This window comes from Corylus avellana, chromosome ca4 (assembly GCF_901000735.1).
Source record: "Corylus avellana chromosome ca4, CavTom2PMs-1.0".
Classification (NCBI taxonomy): Eukaryota; Viridiplantae; Streptophyta; class Magnoliopsida; order Fagales; family Betulaceae; genus Corylus; species Corylus avellana.
Window position 1 is genome coordinate 36,542,916 of NC_081544.1, and position 17,940 is coordinate 36,560,855.

At 35.3% G+C, this 17,940-nt stretch overlaps 3 protein-coding genes across 3 annotated transcripts; all 3 read left to right on the forward strand.

Annotated features, from left to right (window-relative positions):
• Window positions 1-1,735: 1,735 nt before the first annotated feature.
• Window positions 1,736-6,330, forward strand: LOC132178836 (probable beta-1,4-xylosyltransferase IRX10). The gene is made up of 4 exons (XM_059591401.1): window positions 1,736-2,194; window positions 3,676-4,064; window positions 4,936-5,177; window positions 5,590-6,330. The coding sequence occupies exons 1-4, from the start codon at window positions 2,098-2,100 to the stop codon at window positions 6,104-6,106; spliced, it is 1,245 nt and encodes a 414-aa protein (XP_059447384.1). The 5' UTR covers window positions 1,736-2,097; the 3' UTR covers window positions 6,107-6,330.
• A 2,628-nt stretch (window positions 6,331-8,958) lies between these two features.
• On the forward strand, window positions 8,959-12,827 carry LOC132179509 (uncharacterized). The gene is made up of 7 exons (XM_059592246.1): window positions 8,959-9,240; window positions 10,132-10,303; window positions 10,569-10,618; window positions 11,033-11,333; window positions 11,759-11,947; window positions 12,045-12,227; window positions 12,355-12,827. Exons 1-7 carry the CDS (start codon window positions 9,059-9,061, stop codon window positions 12,598-12,600), a joined length of 1,323 nt encoding a protein of 440 aa, XP_059448229.1. The 5' UTR covers window positions 8,959-9,058; the 3' UTR covers window positions 12,601-12,827.
• A 439-nt stretch (window positions 12,828-13,266) lies between these two features.
• On the forward strand, window positions 13,267-17,583 carry LOC132177157 (peptidyl-prolyl cis-trans isomerase FKBP19, chloroplastic). The gene is made up of 11 exons (XM_059589396.1): window positions 13,267-13,438; window positions 13,519-13,585; window positions 13,911-14,045; window positions 14,805-14,890; window positions 14,990-15,040; window positions 15,688-15,768; window positions 15,851-15,895; window positions 16,304-16,359; window positions 16,897-16,972; window positions 17,053-17,208; window positions 17,287-17,583. Exons 1-10 carry the CDS (start codon window positions 13,367-13,369, stop codon window positions 17,146-17,148), a joined length of 765 nt encoding a protein of 254 aa, XP_059445379.1. The 5' UTR covers window positions 13,267-13,366; the 3' UTR covers window positions 17,149-17,208; window positions 17,287-17,583.
• The last annotated feature ends 357 nt before the right edge of the window (window positions 17,584-17,940 follow it).

Sequence of the window (17,940 nt, forward strand, 5' to 3'; positions counted from 1 at the left end):
CATCAAGGCCGGAAACGAAACAGAAATTATTCAAAATATTAATTCGTAATATATTACGATAGCGACAAAGTATGAATTATAAATATATTAAAATTACAAATTAAATTAATATATAAAAAAATAAAATTACTATTCATTCGCTATTAATAAAATATAAGAAAAATAAAAAAACACACACAAAATATTATTTATTAATTTATTTCAATTTTCAGTTCACTCGCCTATCAAATAGAATTTGATCTTCTTTTAGATCTCGGAGATTTTTTGTGATTGAATATCTACTAAATTTTGCACCAAGTTCTCTTTTGATGTACAATATCAAATAATCAATCAAAAACTCATTTTCAATTTTTTTGGCAGTAGAAACAAGAAAAGTAAGATTAAGTACAACAATTCGATAAACAAGTTGACATATAGTTGATCTTCTAGTACTTATTGTGTAACATTTCGGTTTTATATTGGGAAGATGAGTAGCTTGAATAGTTTATAGAAAAACACTTGTAGGTGCTAAGTTTCATATTGTTTACTAAGCTTTATAAATAATTATAGGGGAGCTCTAAATTTACTAGTTATTTTTTACAGCCAAATTCATTGAATTTTTAATATCTTGATATTATGTGTTCAATTATGATTGTGAGTACATGTCAACAAATTGTGAGACAAGTTATATTGTTTGTAAAGAGATGCAAAGATGTCATGTTGTGATTATTTATTCATGAATTGAGATTTTTCATGACTTTGGGGAAATTGAAAACTCATCTTGATGTTTTGTGTTATATGTTGGAAATTGTGGTTTTGTTATGGTTGATAATACTAGCTTTGAATACTTTGAATGATGTTTGAAACACTCCAAAGGTACGTTAGTGCGAATGTTATTAGGCCGGCAAACATTGTTCTAATTTTAGGTTATTTTCAGTGCATATGAATGATAACCAAATATAATTCCTGAAAAAATAATAGATTTTTACTTGTGAAAAATTTCCTTAATTTCTCAGCATCCAAACGTTGTTTATGAAAAGTTTAGAGAGAAAAAGGGGGGGGGGCAAGGAAAGATGAAAAATAAAGACAACTAATTAGCTTGGGATTAAGATGAAATTATATAGAAAATAAGCATAATGTCCAAGGCCTAAGACCCAATCCAATTAAAGGCCAAGGGTTACAATAACACCCACACCCCCCCAAAAAAAAAAAATCATAAGAAAACTTAAAATAAAATAATTCTCTCCACCATTTTTTTTTTAAAAAAGATAAAAACTACTAATTACACTGTCAGAAACTTTTCTGTCGACTGTGTCCGTGTCATTTTGATGGTTTTTTTTTGCTTATTTTTCAAGTGAACCACAACCCTATCTGGACGTTCAAAATTGGGTATCATCAAAATTGAATTGCCATTTTGATTGATGTGGTATTGGAGTTGAGCTGCCATTTTAATATTTTTCATGTCATAATTAGACCAAGAAAATCATATTTGAGGAATGATTATAGATTCCACGTTAGAGGTAATATCATCCCGTTCAAGTACAGGAGCTAAAATCTTTGGCTTATTAGAAATTGTTAATTAGCGAATAATTGTTAATTATTCCAATAACAATTATTGGAATAATTGTTAGCGAATAATCTTTGCCAACAACCAATAATGCATTTATAAAAGTTTCACTAAAAAAATAACCTGAAAAACTTGAATTATTTTATTTCTTTTACTGAACAGCTTAGTTTATTCATCAGCTTATGAGATGGACTGGTCATCAAACCGGCAAAGAAAACACAGCTTTCAGTACTAACCCACATAGATTTGTACGTGTTTGCTGCAATTTCACTTACAGAAAATGTAGCTTCTCTGTTTCTTCAAGCAATTCCTCTCTGTATTCTCTATCAATTCCTACCTGAAAGCCTCTATTTTTTATTTTTATTTTTTTAAAAAAATCAGCCTCGTAAAGTCCAAACTCTAAGAAACCTCCTCAACTACCACCCATAAGACGTTCCAACCATATAACCTTCATATATACAGCCTTTTCCTTCTCTTGGGAGCCAAACCCGAAGGCCCATTTCCATTTTTGTCTATTTTCGGTCTCAGAGGCTGCGTTTGCAGGTAGCATAATGAGGACTTGGGTGTGGGTTTTTTCTGTTCTTGTCGTTTATGGTTTTGTTTTGAGGATTAGTGCGGACCAGAAGGCGCGAACAGAGCGAATTTCAGGTGATTGTTTTTTTGCTTGTAGCAGTTTTCTTGATAAATTTAAGTGGAGTTCTAAGCTGTTCTCTTCTGCTCAATTATGCATAAGTTGTTTGTATTCCATTTGAGGTTGTTGCCTTCTGCTTCACGGGGTTTGAGTATTACGTTTATTTATTTATTTTTATTACTCCTCTTTGGTATTTGTAATAGGCACCTCCGTTCTAAATGGAGTGTATGTATAATTACATTGGTTATGGTTCGTTCCATACTAGTTAGTGATTCATTTTTTCTGGGGTCCTGTTTAATGATTAGTAAGGTGTATGAGCTTATGGAATATCTTTTGGTTGCTGATATTGTAGCTTGTATTTGATCGATCATACTGTACGATTGTATTATGTGTTGGTTTCATTTTCAGTCGTTACATCAAAGGTTAGATATGATGATGGAAACTTGAAATTAGGGGCTATCTTTGGTTCTTGGGGCAATTTTTTTCTTTGGGTTAGTCTTGGAGAAAATTTAATTAGAAAGGAATATTTCTTGAAAATGGTTTTTGGTGGCTTCAATTCTTAAACATTTGCAAGTGTATTTCCTTCTTGTTGTATCCACTGATCGAAAGTGTTAAGAGTAATTTCAAAAGAATGTCGTATACAAGATCTTTGCTTTCTATCAGCTTCACATGGCATAGAAGATAATACAGATCGGAGTCATTGAGCTGCACCGAGCTGTTGGGTGTTAAGGTGATTTGGACTGTGTTCATTACAGCAAGTGCATGTTAGCTAAAGTATGTCATACAGTATTTAATTTTTCTCTTTACCAACTGTGTACTGGGAAGATATCCATTTTATCACACACATGATCACTTACGTTTGTTGAGATTGCTTACCTGGGGTGATCTTGGTTTGATTTTCCTTTAAAGTAGTTTGCTATGATAAAGTTTGTGACACCAAATTGTTCCTTCTGTCCTCTGATTCATTAACCAATGATTGTGTTTTCAGATTGTTGTCCAAAGTCTTAGATCATATGTAGCTGATCCACTGATTCAACTTGTGAATCAGTCCTAAAATGTATGGACCGAACTGAAAATAATTATGAGAAAATAGACAGAAATTTGATTTGAATTCCAGATGGTAGATACTGTTTACATTTACGCACATTCTCAAAATCAATTGTTTGCTGTTTCTGTTGATTTTATAAGGGCATGCCAATTTTTACTGGAACATTTTCATTTGTAATCCCTCTATGTTTGTGATGCTTGATAAAACCAAGAACCTGATTACGTCTGAATATGTATGTTGTGAGCACATATAGCTTCTTTTCTGCCAGTTTTGATTGCAGAAATTTTGTTAATATGTGATTTCACGAGTTGTAAATCTGTATCTTTCTAGTTCTTTTTTCTGCAAAAACTAAGCTTATTCCTTGAAAAGTGGAAAATTTGAGTAAGTCTAGGTTTACTTGAGCAGATTAACTTTTGGAATTCACATGAATTTTTCGTTTTAATGATGCAGGAAGTGCTGGTGATGTCTTGGAAGATAACCCAGTGGGGAGATTGAAAGTTTATATATATGAGCTTCCAAGCAAATACAATAAGAAGCTTCTTCAGAAGGACCCAAGATGTCTGAACCATATGTTTGCCGCTGAGATCTATATGCATAGGTTCCTCTTATCCAGTCCTGTTCGAACCCTCAACCCTGAAGAAGCGGATTGGTTTTACACCCCAATATACACCACTTGTGACCTCACACCCACTGGCTTGCCATTGCCCTTCAAGTCTCCACGGATGATGAGAAGTGCAGTACAGCTCATCTCTTCAAGCAGGCCCTATTGGAATCGGACAGAAGGGGCTGATCACTTCTTTGTTGTGCCCCATGACTTTGGAGCCTGCTTTCATTACCAGGTAAGACCCTTAATTTGAATTTGGTAAAAATGAGAAAACTTATGGAGATTTAGAAGAATTAGATAGAAAATTTCCATTTTAGAATATCTGCAGAGTTTTTTCAATGGAACTACACGTGAGAGTCTGAAAACTTTTTTTTTTTTGGCGGGGGGAGGGAACTAAAGTTGTGGCTGGATGTAAGAACGCTCTGTATGCTGCCAGTCCTCTGCAGGTGTATGATAAACATGGAAGATAGATACCTCTTGTTTAGTTGGTCAAGTTTGAAACTATGCAACAAATTTTTTTGATTGGAGAGAATATTCATCTTATAGGTTCTGTTGTGTCGACTGTCAGTCTAGGCTATCATTTCACCAAAGAGAAATGCTTAGAGTTCTAACTCTTTTACTAACAGAGGCTTACTAAACTGATGTGTAGCTCATTCATTAGTACTTGTAACATTTCTCTTAATTAATTATTTTATTTTTTTCCAATGAATGGACTAGACATCAATTTAGTAAACCTTTGTTAGTAAAAGAGCTAGTACCTCTAGCATTTCTCTTCACCAAAAGGAAGGTGTCTGGATATCCCCTGACTTTCTAAGTAAAACATTGAAATGTTTTCTTTGAATTATGAATTGCAATGGTGTGATGAAGGACTAGGCAACCTAAGATGTCATCTTATAGTCCGGGTGTGCAAGATAACTGTTATAACAATTAGATAAAGAAACTTTTCTTAAGAAACCCGTTCCTATATACAAGGCACTGAAGAATTCTCTTCATCCACCCACCTTGCGGGTTCACTTCTTATGTGAAATCATGGCCACGTCTTAGTTGCAGGATCTAACATACTGGTCATGACTAATATGATGTTTACTCCTGTGTGTACTCTATAGGAAGAGAAAGCTATTGAACGGGGCATTCTTCCATTACTCCAGCGTGCTACCTTGGTTCAGACTTTTGGACAACGGAACCATGTCTGCCTAAATGAGGGTTCAATCACTATTCCTCCATATGCTCCCCCTCAGAAAATGCAGGCCCACCTGATTCCCCAAGAGACTCCACGGTCCATCTTTGTCTACTTCCGTGGCTTGTTCTATGATGTTAATAATGACCCAGAAGGTGGTTATTATGCAAGGTATGTTCATAGTGAACTTTTGCAAGTAGTTTGTTGCAATTGAGTCTTAAGGAGGCTTTGGTTAGGTGCACTTTCCTTTCAACCATAACCATCCTAAGCTGCCTAGACATTACTCCCAAAATGTTAAGCGTTGGTTGCAGTCACATTGCATCAAAATCAATAACTAAGTACTACCTGATCTGTGTGGACTATGCAACATTTAAAGAATTGGATAGTGACCAATGTAGTTGACTAATACTAAGTAGGTTACCTATCGAGAGCCTAATTTGCTTTTAAAAGTCTTTTAGTGTGTTTAGACCCCCATGTGGAACTCTAGATATTTGAGGTTTCTAGAATAATGTCTACATTTCTTTAACTTGCATCGGTTTTTTGTGTCAATTGTGTCGTTTCTGATGCTTTAGTTCAACTGCAGAGGTGCCAGGGCAGCAGTTTGGGAGAATTTTAAGGACAATCCGTTATTTGACATCTCCACTGATCACCCAACCACATATTATGAAGACATGCAACGAGCTATATTCTGTTTGTGCCCTCTGGGTTGGGCCCCGTGGAGTCCTAGGCTTGTTGAAGCAGTGGTATTTGGTTGTATTCCCGTAATTATAGCAGATGATATTGTTTTACCCTTTGCTGATGCCATCCCATGGGAGGAAATTGGAGTGTTTGTAGCAGAGGAAGATGTCCCTAACCTGGATACAATTCTTACATCTATACCGCCAGAAGTGATTCTAAGGAAACAGAGGCTGCTTGCAAATCCTTCAATGAAACGAGCAATGCTGTTCCCACAACCAGCACAAGCAGGAGATGCTTTTCATCAGATACTCAATGGGCTGGCTCGCAAGTTGCCACATGACAAGACCATTTACATGAAGAAGCATGGTCCAAAGATTTTGAATTGGACTGCAGGACCTGTAGGTGACCTCAAACCTTGGTAATGGAAGTGGTTGGTGTTCACCTATGCCGCAAATGTAATTTTCCCTATCTTTTTTTCCAACTTTAATTTTTGTAGAGATGCTTACATTACACATATCCTTTCTGGAAAATGGGGTGGGTGGTGTATATTTGGCCCTGTGTATCAAAATCTTACATTTTAGCTATAAATATTTGTTAAATCACCATTTATTTCAAAATATATGAGTGAGGCTTGACATGCGAAATATTTTAAGACCATTTTCTCTCTCGAAGAGTTAGATGAGTACTCTTAATAGGGCCGTCCCTTGAGCTATCATAAAGGTCGAGTTAATTAATGAGGTCAAGCAACTTTGACATATTGACAAGGATAGGCCAATACTAGCAACTTGTCTTCATATTTTTGAATTGACCATCTACCTAGTGCCTACTACATGCTATTATAATAGATTTTTAATTATTTTTTACATGCTATAAATTTTTTTTATAACATTATTATTATTATTATTATTATTATAGGGAAATGGACAAGGTGGATGGTCAATTTAAGGTTAGATGACAGATTGTTATATTGGCTTGAGAGATTTTTAATTAAATAATTAAATTGATAATTTTCTATTAGCTTAAACCAACATGTTCATGTTGTTGCGGAAAGCCAAAGGTTGCTAAGATGTTTCAACATTCATGTTCCCGTTCCAAGCAGAAGTCATGCGGTGGTGTGTTATAGTCATGAGTCATATAGATGATGTAGGAGGGCTGGTTGGTCTGAAAAATGTTGTCTAAAATTGGAAATTGAAGTTTAGGTAGCTTTGAAGGGTGAAACAACCCTACTATAATTAATTACTAGCTGTTAAAACTGCTCTAACCGTGCTTCTGCATTCCAAACTTTCAATGACATTCCAATTATGATGGGTATACCGGAAGGTCCTAATAACAGAAAAATGTTTATCAAGGTATTTCACATTTGCTAATACCCATTAGCCTATCCATATGTTTGAAGAAAGGCAACTCTTTTTTTTTTTTTTTTTCCAAAGAATCATAGCATCTTGGTAAGTTAATTCGGGAAGAGAAATAAATAACTAATTACAAGGAAAATTCATTACACAACAAGATTACTTTATCTTTCAACTCAAGCTGATTCATCTATATCTCTTTCTTCACAGTATTGCCGTACTCTACCGTCTTCTTTTGGCCCCTAACTTTACGTGATATTTGTTAAAATTTTTGTTTTATGTTATTTGTTTTACAAATATAAAATATTAAAATATATTTTCCATAACACATTAATGAATTGAGAGAATTAATTAATTATTATTATTATTATTTTTTTCCTTGGTTAACTAGGAATATCAATCGATGAGTCAGGCATCAATTTTAATATAGGAAACAAATACAAATTCGTCGGTTTGGTAGCGTGCCTCGTTTTTCAAGAGATTGAAATGTAATATAAAGTTATTAAATAGCTACTATATTCTTTTAATTGAGCCATGCTTCATTAAAAGTCATACTAGATTTTGAAAGAAAATTACTTTATGCTATACAATAATTCATCTTAGCTTTGGTAATTACTCCACTACTGTTTTCAAAGAGTAGTTCAATTGATTGAGTATTATGCCTTATGAAACGAATGTTATTAGTTTGAATTCTCTTTTTCCATTTCCTTCTCCTCGTTGTGCACACATTAAAAAAAAAAAAAAAAAAAAAGAACCTTACTTACATGAATCATCTCTTTTGTTTTCAACACCAATTGAATTATTAATTTTCTATAAAAATCGTAGCAACAAAAAAGGATGGAAAAAAACTAGATCAAAATCATTTATTTTTTATTTTTTTTCTCTGTTTCTTCTGATTTTTATTCCAAATTAGTAACAATTTGGTCTATGATTTTATATCCCATCACAAATGTGGGAGTTTTATTTTTATTTTTTTTAAACTAGGCAATAGGGATAATCCTAATCTTTGTCCACGAATAAGAAAGTCGTAATGCATATTTTGAAGAAATCGTCAACAAATTGAGCGGCGGCAACTTACCATGAAAAAGCTAAAAATGGATGATAAATACCAAGTGAGAAGTGTTAAGAAACAAAACAGATGAATTTAGAAAAAATTTTAAATTGACGTGGTAGACTGTGAGAGGCAGACAAGAAAAAAAAAATTGTATTTTTTTTTTTAATTTAAAAACTTTTGTCATGTTATTACTTTTATCTAAAATAGCTCTTCAAATATTTTAAAAAGCTCATACATTCGATTAGCAAAAAAAAATGTAAAATATATATTTGATTGAAAGAGTTAAAAAAAAAGTTAAATGTAGCAACACTTTTCAAGGGAGCTATTTTATTTTTCATTGTTTCTCTCACTTGTTTTCTCTTTTTCCCAAATATTTTCCTACTTTTTTTCTGCATGTTCTTCTTTTCCCATTTTTCCTCACATATTCTCTTTTCTCAAAACTTTTCTTACTTTTAATAATATTTTAATAGAATAGATAGAAATATAGTTAATCGGATGTAGAGACATTTAAAAATAGCTTAACTAAATTAGATAAAGTGAATTTTAAGAAATCATTTTATATAAAAATATGACTCCTCCATTGAAAATGCTCTTAACACTTCTCGTAACAAAAAAAACAATAAAAAAAAATACCGTCAAATGAGATGGCTCACCTCACCACTCACCAGTCACCCATCTTCAGATCAGAAAACAAAGCCACCAAATCTTCCCACCTTCGTTCGTTCTCAGCGACCCTACCGGCTACCTGCCTGTTTGGTCAATCGAGAGCTACTTTTGCTGACCTGCCGTGTATGCCTAAAAAAAAAAAAAGACAAATAATAATAATAATAATAAGGTTAAACATTTTCTCTAAAATCATATATATATATATAGTCGTACCCCGATCTTCATCATTCGTCTCGTTTCGTAATTAAAGATCTCACCTACCCTCTCTGTCCTCTCTCTCACGTTGTGTTTGCGTTTGATCCGCCATGGCTACCATGTCCAGGCTCTCGACTCCGAGCCCTACCGCTCATGCGTCGTCTACGTTCAAATCCGGATCGTCGCAGCCCAAGATTCTGATCGGTTTCTACAGTGGAAGCAGTTTCAACGCCAAAGTTTCATCTTCCAAATTAGCCGTGCGGGGTAACCATGCTAGGAGTGGCCCTTTGGTGTATGTTTTCTCATTCACTTGTTTTTGTTTTTCTTTATTTTTGTAGTCTGCCAATATGATTATCGTGGTCTTTATTTGTATCTCTATCTGTGGCGATTATAATTGCATTGGCTGTATGATTTCTGTTTTTGTTTTGTAAATTTTTGTCTCCTTAACATCTGTTCCTGTATGGAATATGTGTGGTCTGCATGTTTTTTTTTTTTTGGATTTGATGTTTCTATTCTATGGTTCAATCATCTGCTTAACTGGAATCTCCAAGTCCTTTCGGGATTATTTTGATAAATTGGATGATCCGCAATTTGACAGTCACTTTTTTCTGGTCTCTTTTCTAGAAAAACTAAGTTGGATTCTGTGTTATTGTTTTCAAAGGTGAGCTCTAGAAACACACTAAAATGAAGGATCTCCTGTATGTCGTATCATGTGCCAAATCTTAAAGTTACGAGGATTGCTTAATCATGGTGTTTTTATTGGGTACGCGTTGTTTATGATCTGGTACCTCTTGTGGCTAAAAAATCTGTGCATATCGAATCCTTAAAGTTTCTCAAAAATTGTGTGCGTTTCCACCCTTATGACTCTTGATTGATTACCAACTTTTAATGCATATTCAGTCCTTTGCACAATGCATCATGGTTTAACTTCTTTTCCTCCGGTCATTAGTTGTTACTGGATACTATTGCTCATCGTTCTTGGCCACAAGCCTCAATTTAATTAATTGCGTTCAAATATGAATGCTCTGCATACCGTATTATTACCCCATGTTATGTTGGTTGTTGATGGAGTAGATTGCTATGCATCTTTTTTTTTGGTGTGATTGTAATCTATGATAGTTACTCAGTAATTTTCTTTATCTCTAATTATAAACTTTGCATTCTTATATTATTGTTATTACAGTGTCAGATGTTCCCAAGTTGATGGAAATGGAATTCCAGCAAAGCGAACAGTTCTTCATGATCTCTATGAGAAGGAAGGGCAGAGTCCATGGTATGATAACCTCTGCCGACCTGTTACTGATCTGCTTCCTCTGATTGCAAGTGGCGTTAGAGGTGTAACAAGCAACCCAGCGGTAATTATGCATATATTATTATTCACTATTATGCCTTTTTTAAAAAAATTTTAATTTTTTTTATAATTTTATAATTTTTAAAATTTAAAATTTATTAATTTTAAACTGAAATCAAATGAGTCTTTTTTTCATTTTCTTTTTGGGGGTGATGAAATCAACAAGACCAGTTGTACTTATGCAATTGTGTCTTCAAATGCTTTTTATGTGGTTGTCTTTTACCACTTTTAATCTCATGTAACTAAATGTTTAATAAACATGATTGCAGATCTTCCAGAAAGCAATATCATCTTCAAATGCTTACAATGACCAGTTCAGGTATTGCCATCAAATAGTTTTTACTACATTTTACAATGGGCTCTTCATGATAATAAGAATGATTTGCATTGCGCTTCATGGTAGCCAAGGAACTACAAAGGTAGGATGGAGATCATTCATTGGAGTGAACTATAAACTGCTCAATCAATTGTAAAAGAATTTATGCCTATGGCTATGCCGTATGCTTAAGAGTGATGGAGGAAATGTGGTTGTACCTTGTGGTTTTATGCTACCAAAGGTAAAGAAGTGAAAAAGAAAACTACAGTACAATGTGTTTCCATAACTCGTACCACTCTGCCGGTTGCTGCTGGCTCTCGGTAGTTGAAAATTAGATGTTCTCTACTTTAATTATTGTTATCCCAGCTGTTCCTTTCAGTGCTTATATATCTAACCTTACATTACTGGAATCTGTAGGGACCTTGTTCAATCAGGGAAAGGCATTGAAGCTGCATACTGGGAGCTCGTGGTGAAGGACATTCAAGATGCGTGCAAACTTTTTGAATCAATCTATGACCAAACAGATGGTGGTGATGGCTATGTTTCTGTTGAAGTGTCCCCCAGACTCGCTGATGATACTAAAGGGACCGTAGAGGCTGCAAAATGGCTCCATAAAGTGGTTGATCGCCGTAATGTTTACATAAAGATTCCTGCTACGGCTGCATGTGTCCCTTCAATTAAGGATGTTATTTCACTTGGCATAAGCGTCAATGTGACAGTAAGTAGTTCCTCAGATTCATACACATCCATGCTTAGCTTAAAAGAAATAGCCCCTAAAACTTTCGAACAGCATATATTGGTAATTTGCTTTATGCATGCTGTCTTGGATTGCGTTTGGCCATGACCTTGACTTGTCAATTTCTAGTGTATGACACAGTGTTGTTCCATCACTCTTTAAGTTTATGATGGCAAAGTGATTTTAATAAACTTGGTTAGTTTGGCCCCTAACAAGTGAGGTAGTATTTGTAAGGAATGGCATCACCTCTTCCATCGACAAAGCTTTCTAGGCATGAAGAAAATGGAATATTAACAGTATTTGGTTTTGCAATAGATGTAGTGTTATGGATGTGTATCAATATTTGCTGACCTACCTTTTGATTTCCCTTGGCAACGTTCTAATTGTCTTCTGTTGGGTATGCCCAGCTCATATTCTCTCTTTCTAGATATGAAGCAGTCATTGACGCTTACTTAGATGGCCTTGAAGCTTCTGGGTTAAGTGACCTCTCCAAGGTTACAAGTGTTGCTTCCTTCTTTGTCAGTCGGGTAGACACTCTTGTTGACAAGAAGCTTGAGAAGATTGGAAGCCCAGAGGCCCTTGATCTTCGAGGAAAGGTAAGTAGGTTGTGATTACTTTTTTTTTTCTTGTGAAGGAACTAAAAATCCTAAAGGTGGAGATTTGCTAATGTCATGGCAAATTACTACTTTTCAGGCTGCAGTCGCTCAAGCTGCATTGGCGTACAAGCTTTACCAGAAGAAATTCTCTGGTCCAAGATGGGAAGCTCTGGTGAAAAAGGGTGCCAAGAAGCAGAGGTTGCTGTGGGCCTCAACCAGTGTTAAGAATCCTGCCTACCCTGACACCTTATATGTTGCTCCTCTCATTGGACCTGATACGGTTAGCCAACTCATATTTCATATCATAATTCTGGTGCTTGATATTACAAAAGCTAAGATGTATCATATGCTTAAGCCTTAGATGAAAATCAAAATCGAAGCTAATGATGGCATTTCTCCTTTTGCAGGTTTCAACCATGCCTGACCAAGCTCTTCAAGCATTTATTGATCATGGTGCTGTTTCGAGGACGATTGATTCGAATGTATCTGAAGCTGAAGGCGTTTACAATGCACTTGAGAAGTTGGGCGTTGACTGGAGTGACGTTGGCTCCCAGCTCGAACTTGAAGGTGTGGATTCTTTCAAGAAAAGCTTTGACAGCCTGCTCGATACCCTGCAAGAGAAGGCAAACTCTCTTAAATTAGTCAGCCTGTGAGCCTTTTGGGTTTTGCTTATTTAGTGTCATGTTAAATCAATAAAACTAGTGGGTGCTGAAACCTGCTGGAAATGTAGTTGACGAGTGCATTATAAGACGTTAATGACGTATCATGTATGAGTATGCTTCATTGGGATGTGAGGTTTGAAAGGCCAATGACTGGATCTTGGTCAGTGATTTGTAAAGATTAGTAATGATCTATAAAAAGTGCAAGTTTTTTTCTTTCCTATCATATGAGCATTTTTAATAGAGTATGTGAAAATGGACGGATGTCGGTTGAAAGAATTTTCTTTAATCTGGTTTAAACAAAAACTTTGGTAAAACAAACAAATTAAAGATCTTTAAAATGAGGTGATAAAATCCGAGTTATATAATTAAACATAATAATTATCTAGAGAGATTACAGTGGAGAAAAAGCCTATTTCTTTTTCAAAAAAAGAAAAGAAAAAAAAAGCCTATTTCTTTATTAAGCAAACAAGAAATTTCTTTTGTGTATTGCTTATAAAAAACAAAGAAATTTCTCTACTTAACAAAGATAAAAAACAACACAAGAAATTTCGTTGGCTCCAAAGAGAAAAAAGAACAGACTCGAGGCTGTATTAATAAGTAACGGGTCCATGGTAGGCCCACGTTAGAAAGTCATACAATTGGACTGTGGAGGCCTAGAGGGCTCTCGACTACTAGTAATAAACAAGGCTGAGGCCGTTATCTTCCCGCGAAACCTCCAACTCACTCCTTGCATAATTTCTCACTCTTTTGATAATCAATGGCGTCAATTTCAGCGTTTGGATCCCTACCGCAATCCCTGACGTTATCTGTTACTAAAGCTCCAACTTTGGTACGTCCTCTCGTCTTGCTATTTCTCTCATTTACGTATATGGGTCTTTCTACATATATGACGGCCATTTGATGTTTCAGAGATGCTGCCGACCAACTACTTCTGTATCTCTTCATGAAACTCAGATACCCAATTCAAGTTTATGCGGTTAGTTGCTACCCCTTTAATTTATTAACCCAATTACGCGTTTTGAATTTCCTCTATGCATTTATTTTTGGGTAAAAAAATATGATGTTACAGACAAAATTGGCTCCAATTTTTCAATCTTGATGCTGATATGGCTTAATTGAGGTTTTCTTTTGTTCTCTGGGATAAATTTACTAGCTTTCTATGTTGTGTGTGCAAAGGGAAATTTTTGAAAAGATTTGATTGTGTTTTTTTCTAATGAATGTTAAAGTGGTAGATTAACATATATAATGCTTGTTTTCACGTTGCAGGGTTATAATTAAATCTATTTTGTATCTTTTTGTAGGTAATGGTAACCCTACGGCTTATGGGGAACTCACTGAGCGAAGGAAAGTTGTGCTCTCAACTATTGGAATACTTGCAGGATACTGGTGGAATGCTTCAATCGATGGGATAGCCATGGCATCTGAATTTGCTGACAGTTATTTTCCTAATGCCGCACACTTTCACTATATTTTTGCTTGTGTGTTTGTTGTGTATTATTGGAAATGCTGTATAGCATATCATGCTTTCTCCAAAATTAACGTTGGTTTTGGACTAATGGAGCAAATGCCTACTCTTTAGTCCCGATTTATAGCTGCTCAATTAGTAATAGATGCTAAATCCATCCGTAATTTGGAGTATTCAATTTGGATTCTCATTATATGAACTAAAAGATTTTGCAAGGTTATAACTAGAGCCTTAAAGTTGGCCAATGATCTAAATAATGGATCTTTTTGGCACATTCATTCTTTTCACTTATCAAAAAGAATATCTTGCATTCGATATCAATAGCTTGATGATCCATCCTCGGTCCCTCAGCTTCGGCTGAAATAAGAGACAATTCCTCCAGGTATGGGTTATTACATGTTACTAGTTTGGCTTGGCCATCTCTTGGGACACTACCTCCTCCTTCCTCCCTAATAATATGATTTTTATGGATCATTAGAGAGTTTCACTGATAGATAGTCCAATTTCTTTAATCTTGGGTTTTGTAACAGTTGATGCGTACACAATCATGCTCTTGGTAACCTAGGTTGATTTCTGTGCAGTAACTATAGCATAGCGCTTTGCGTTGTATCTCACATTCATATGGTTGTGGACCATAGAGTTATCTTAGTTTGTTAAGAATTGGATGATTGATATATAGGAGATGTTATAGCTTAAATACTGACTGTCAGCACTATGTTCGTGAATACAGTGCCTGCACTGAGGGGGAAGGACTATGGCAAGAGTAAAATGCGGTATCCAGACTACACAGAGACAGAATCAGGTCTTCAGTATAAGGTTACCTGTTGAAAAGTACATTATAAGGCCTCCTTGCATGTTTAAGTCCGTCACCATCATATAATTGTCTATTTTAGTTACATATTAAAAAGAATGCAGGACTTGCGAGCAGGAAATGGCCCCTCACCGAAGATGGGAGAGACTGTAGTGGTAAGCCACTGATTGTGTATGCATTGTTTCACAATTTTGTTTGAAATTTTCATATAGTTTCCAAGTTGAAACCCAGACAGGGTGCCTAGTTGCAAAGATTTGGTCTCAATAAATTTTATTTTAGATTGTGGAACAGGAACTTCTTTTTAGCTAATTGAAATCTCTGTTCAACTATTTTCATTGATCTGGCTGAAATTTGGACAAACTCAATATGAAAGACTCTTTCTGTGTCTGGCTAGGGCTAGGTTCGTATCAAAATTTGGAAAATCTGGACAGAATAATTGGGATAATCAAAGCAATCACTTGCTAAAAATTGCATTGTGAATTTGAGGAAGAGGAAGAAAGAACTATTGAAGTCAAAGAAGCCTGGATATACTTATTTATTTATTTATTTTTCTTTCTATTCAATTCGGGTGAAGGGGAAAGGGGAAATTAAAATAGACAAAGGGTGGGCAACCCAAGCAAGAGCCCGTAAACAACCAGACATCAGTGTTATAAAACCTACAACTATTAGGAATGGGTTAAATAAATGACATGGCCCATGGATACAATTGATATAAAGCATGCAACACTTAAGTTCAATGCTGAATTGTTTTATCCTTAAACTTGGAAACTGTAGCAGCTTATGGGTGATGATCTCATTTTAGGTTGATTGGGATGGTTACACCATAGGATACTATGGCCGCATATTTGAAGCCCGAAATAAGACAAAGGGTGGTTCCTTTGAGGTATGGAATGCTTCTCAACCTTTTGCTGGAGTTTCTATTATGCCCAATTAAAACACAACAATATGCGATTGTTAAAATGCAGGGTGATGACAAGGACTTCTTCAAATTTAGAGTAGGATCTCATGAGGTGAGGAATATTCTTTTCTCCATTCGAACAATAAACAATGTTGTCCTTACATTTTGGATGAGATGGGGGAGAAATGTCTCCTTAAGTTTCTAATTTGTTATGTGTTTTGATTTCATTTTTAACTATTACTCATGGCTTGGGTTCATTTTGGTCAGTGGTCTCGTATTGGTGATAATTCTTTGTTATTTCGCTTTTTACAATTTATAAATTATATCAGAAGCTATTCTTAATTGTTTAAGTTCTATAGTGCAAATTTGTAAATTGGGATTTAGTTGGGTTGCAATTGACTACTAGGTAATAGTAATTGTACCATATTGCTTGTACGATTCACCTGTCTTTTCATTATCATATTGTTGGATACTCAATATTGAGGCTTCTAATGGTGCTCGATTGCTCTTGAATCTTCAGGTGATACCAGCATTTGAGGAAGCTGTTTCAGGCATGTCTCTGGGTGGCATTAGAAGGTGCTGCATCTGCTTTTCTGAAACAACCTATTAGCCTTTGCTATTTTTGGAGTGATACCTAATTTTGAATTAAATTGCTTAAAAACTAGTGCACATTCCATTCATCAAGTGTATTAAGAGGAGTACCACTGAACGACATCTATGGTAGTTTATTCACTTTAGTGTGATTACAAGATCCTGATCCATAGTTCCTCATGGCCGTTGACATAATCTGTCTCTCAGTTTGCGTCCTCTGACTATAAGTACACCAAGAATGCATTCCATGGATGAATTTAGTAAACAGGCTCTATATGTTGATGCTAGTCACCATGACTTCTTGTTAATACTATAGCTCACCAACTGGAGATTTCTTTCATTATATTGAAATTCTGAACATCTGGATATTGTTAATGCAACTTTCTCTTGACCTTGATCACAAAACTAGGATTAATGCAGTATTGGCACGTTGTATACATGCATAGTGTGCGCCTAGTAGATTCAGGGAAGGAAAAAAGAAAATTGAAAGCAAATTTCACAATCTGTTTCACAGTGTTGCAGGATCATAGTGCCGCCGGAACTGGGATATCCCGAGAATGATTTCAACAAGAGTGGCCCAAGACCAACAACATTTTCGGTAAAATTTGAGTATTTTTTCTCACTTGTATTAAACTTATGTGAATCCTTACGAAGGTGCAATGGCAATGTGTTTCAAAGGGCCAACGAGCTTTGGATTTTGTACTGAGGAACCAAGGGCTGATAGACAAGACTCTTTTGTTTGATATTGAACTCCTGAAAATCACATCGAACTGATGATACCTGTCAAGGTCAGCATGTGTTAGTGTTACGGACACTACCACCTGAAACATTGAGGTTTGTTTTTGTTCCGTTTTCTCCTTTTACTTGGAAAGCGTTTATAGCTTTCATGCATTCAGTCACTCATTGATCCAGGGAACTGAAAGATTATGCCAGAGAGACATAAAGCATCATCATCTTGATCAACGTGAAAGATTATTTCCAAGAAGATAGAGAGATCTGTTTTTATTGTTTATTTTTATAGCTTCCATAAGTTTTGCTATCACTGGTCCTTGCGAGCGAAGTGCGAAGAATATAACAAAAGTTACTGTAATGCGAGCCTGTTTAAGTAGAAATTTTGTTTTACTATATAATTGTATTAGTATTATATCATTGTTAATAACTTAAATTATATCTCAATGGAGTGGTAATGATTCAATGAATCAACATTCTGGTAGGTGAGTTCATTTTCATAATATTCATGAATGTAAGTAAATTGGACCAAATTGATTTACAGTGCAGTATTATCTTCCCATCCAAGTGCTTAAACACTCCAACCAACACTCACAAATCAAAACTTCAATTTCTGTTGAAGGTGAAAAACGCGTTGCTTAGTCAAATTTGGTGCAAAGCATGAACAAAAAATCTGTCCTGTCCTGCTCAATCTGGAAGATCAGTAGGTCTTTTTGGAGGGCAACGCTAGAAGAGAATGCTGCATTTGCAAATTGCAATTGACATTGAAACGGTCGGTAGGAGGCTACAAACCAAGTGCACTCGGCCCTTCCTCGAATCACGAACTTCATACACGAA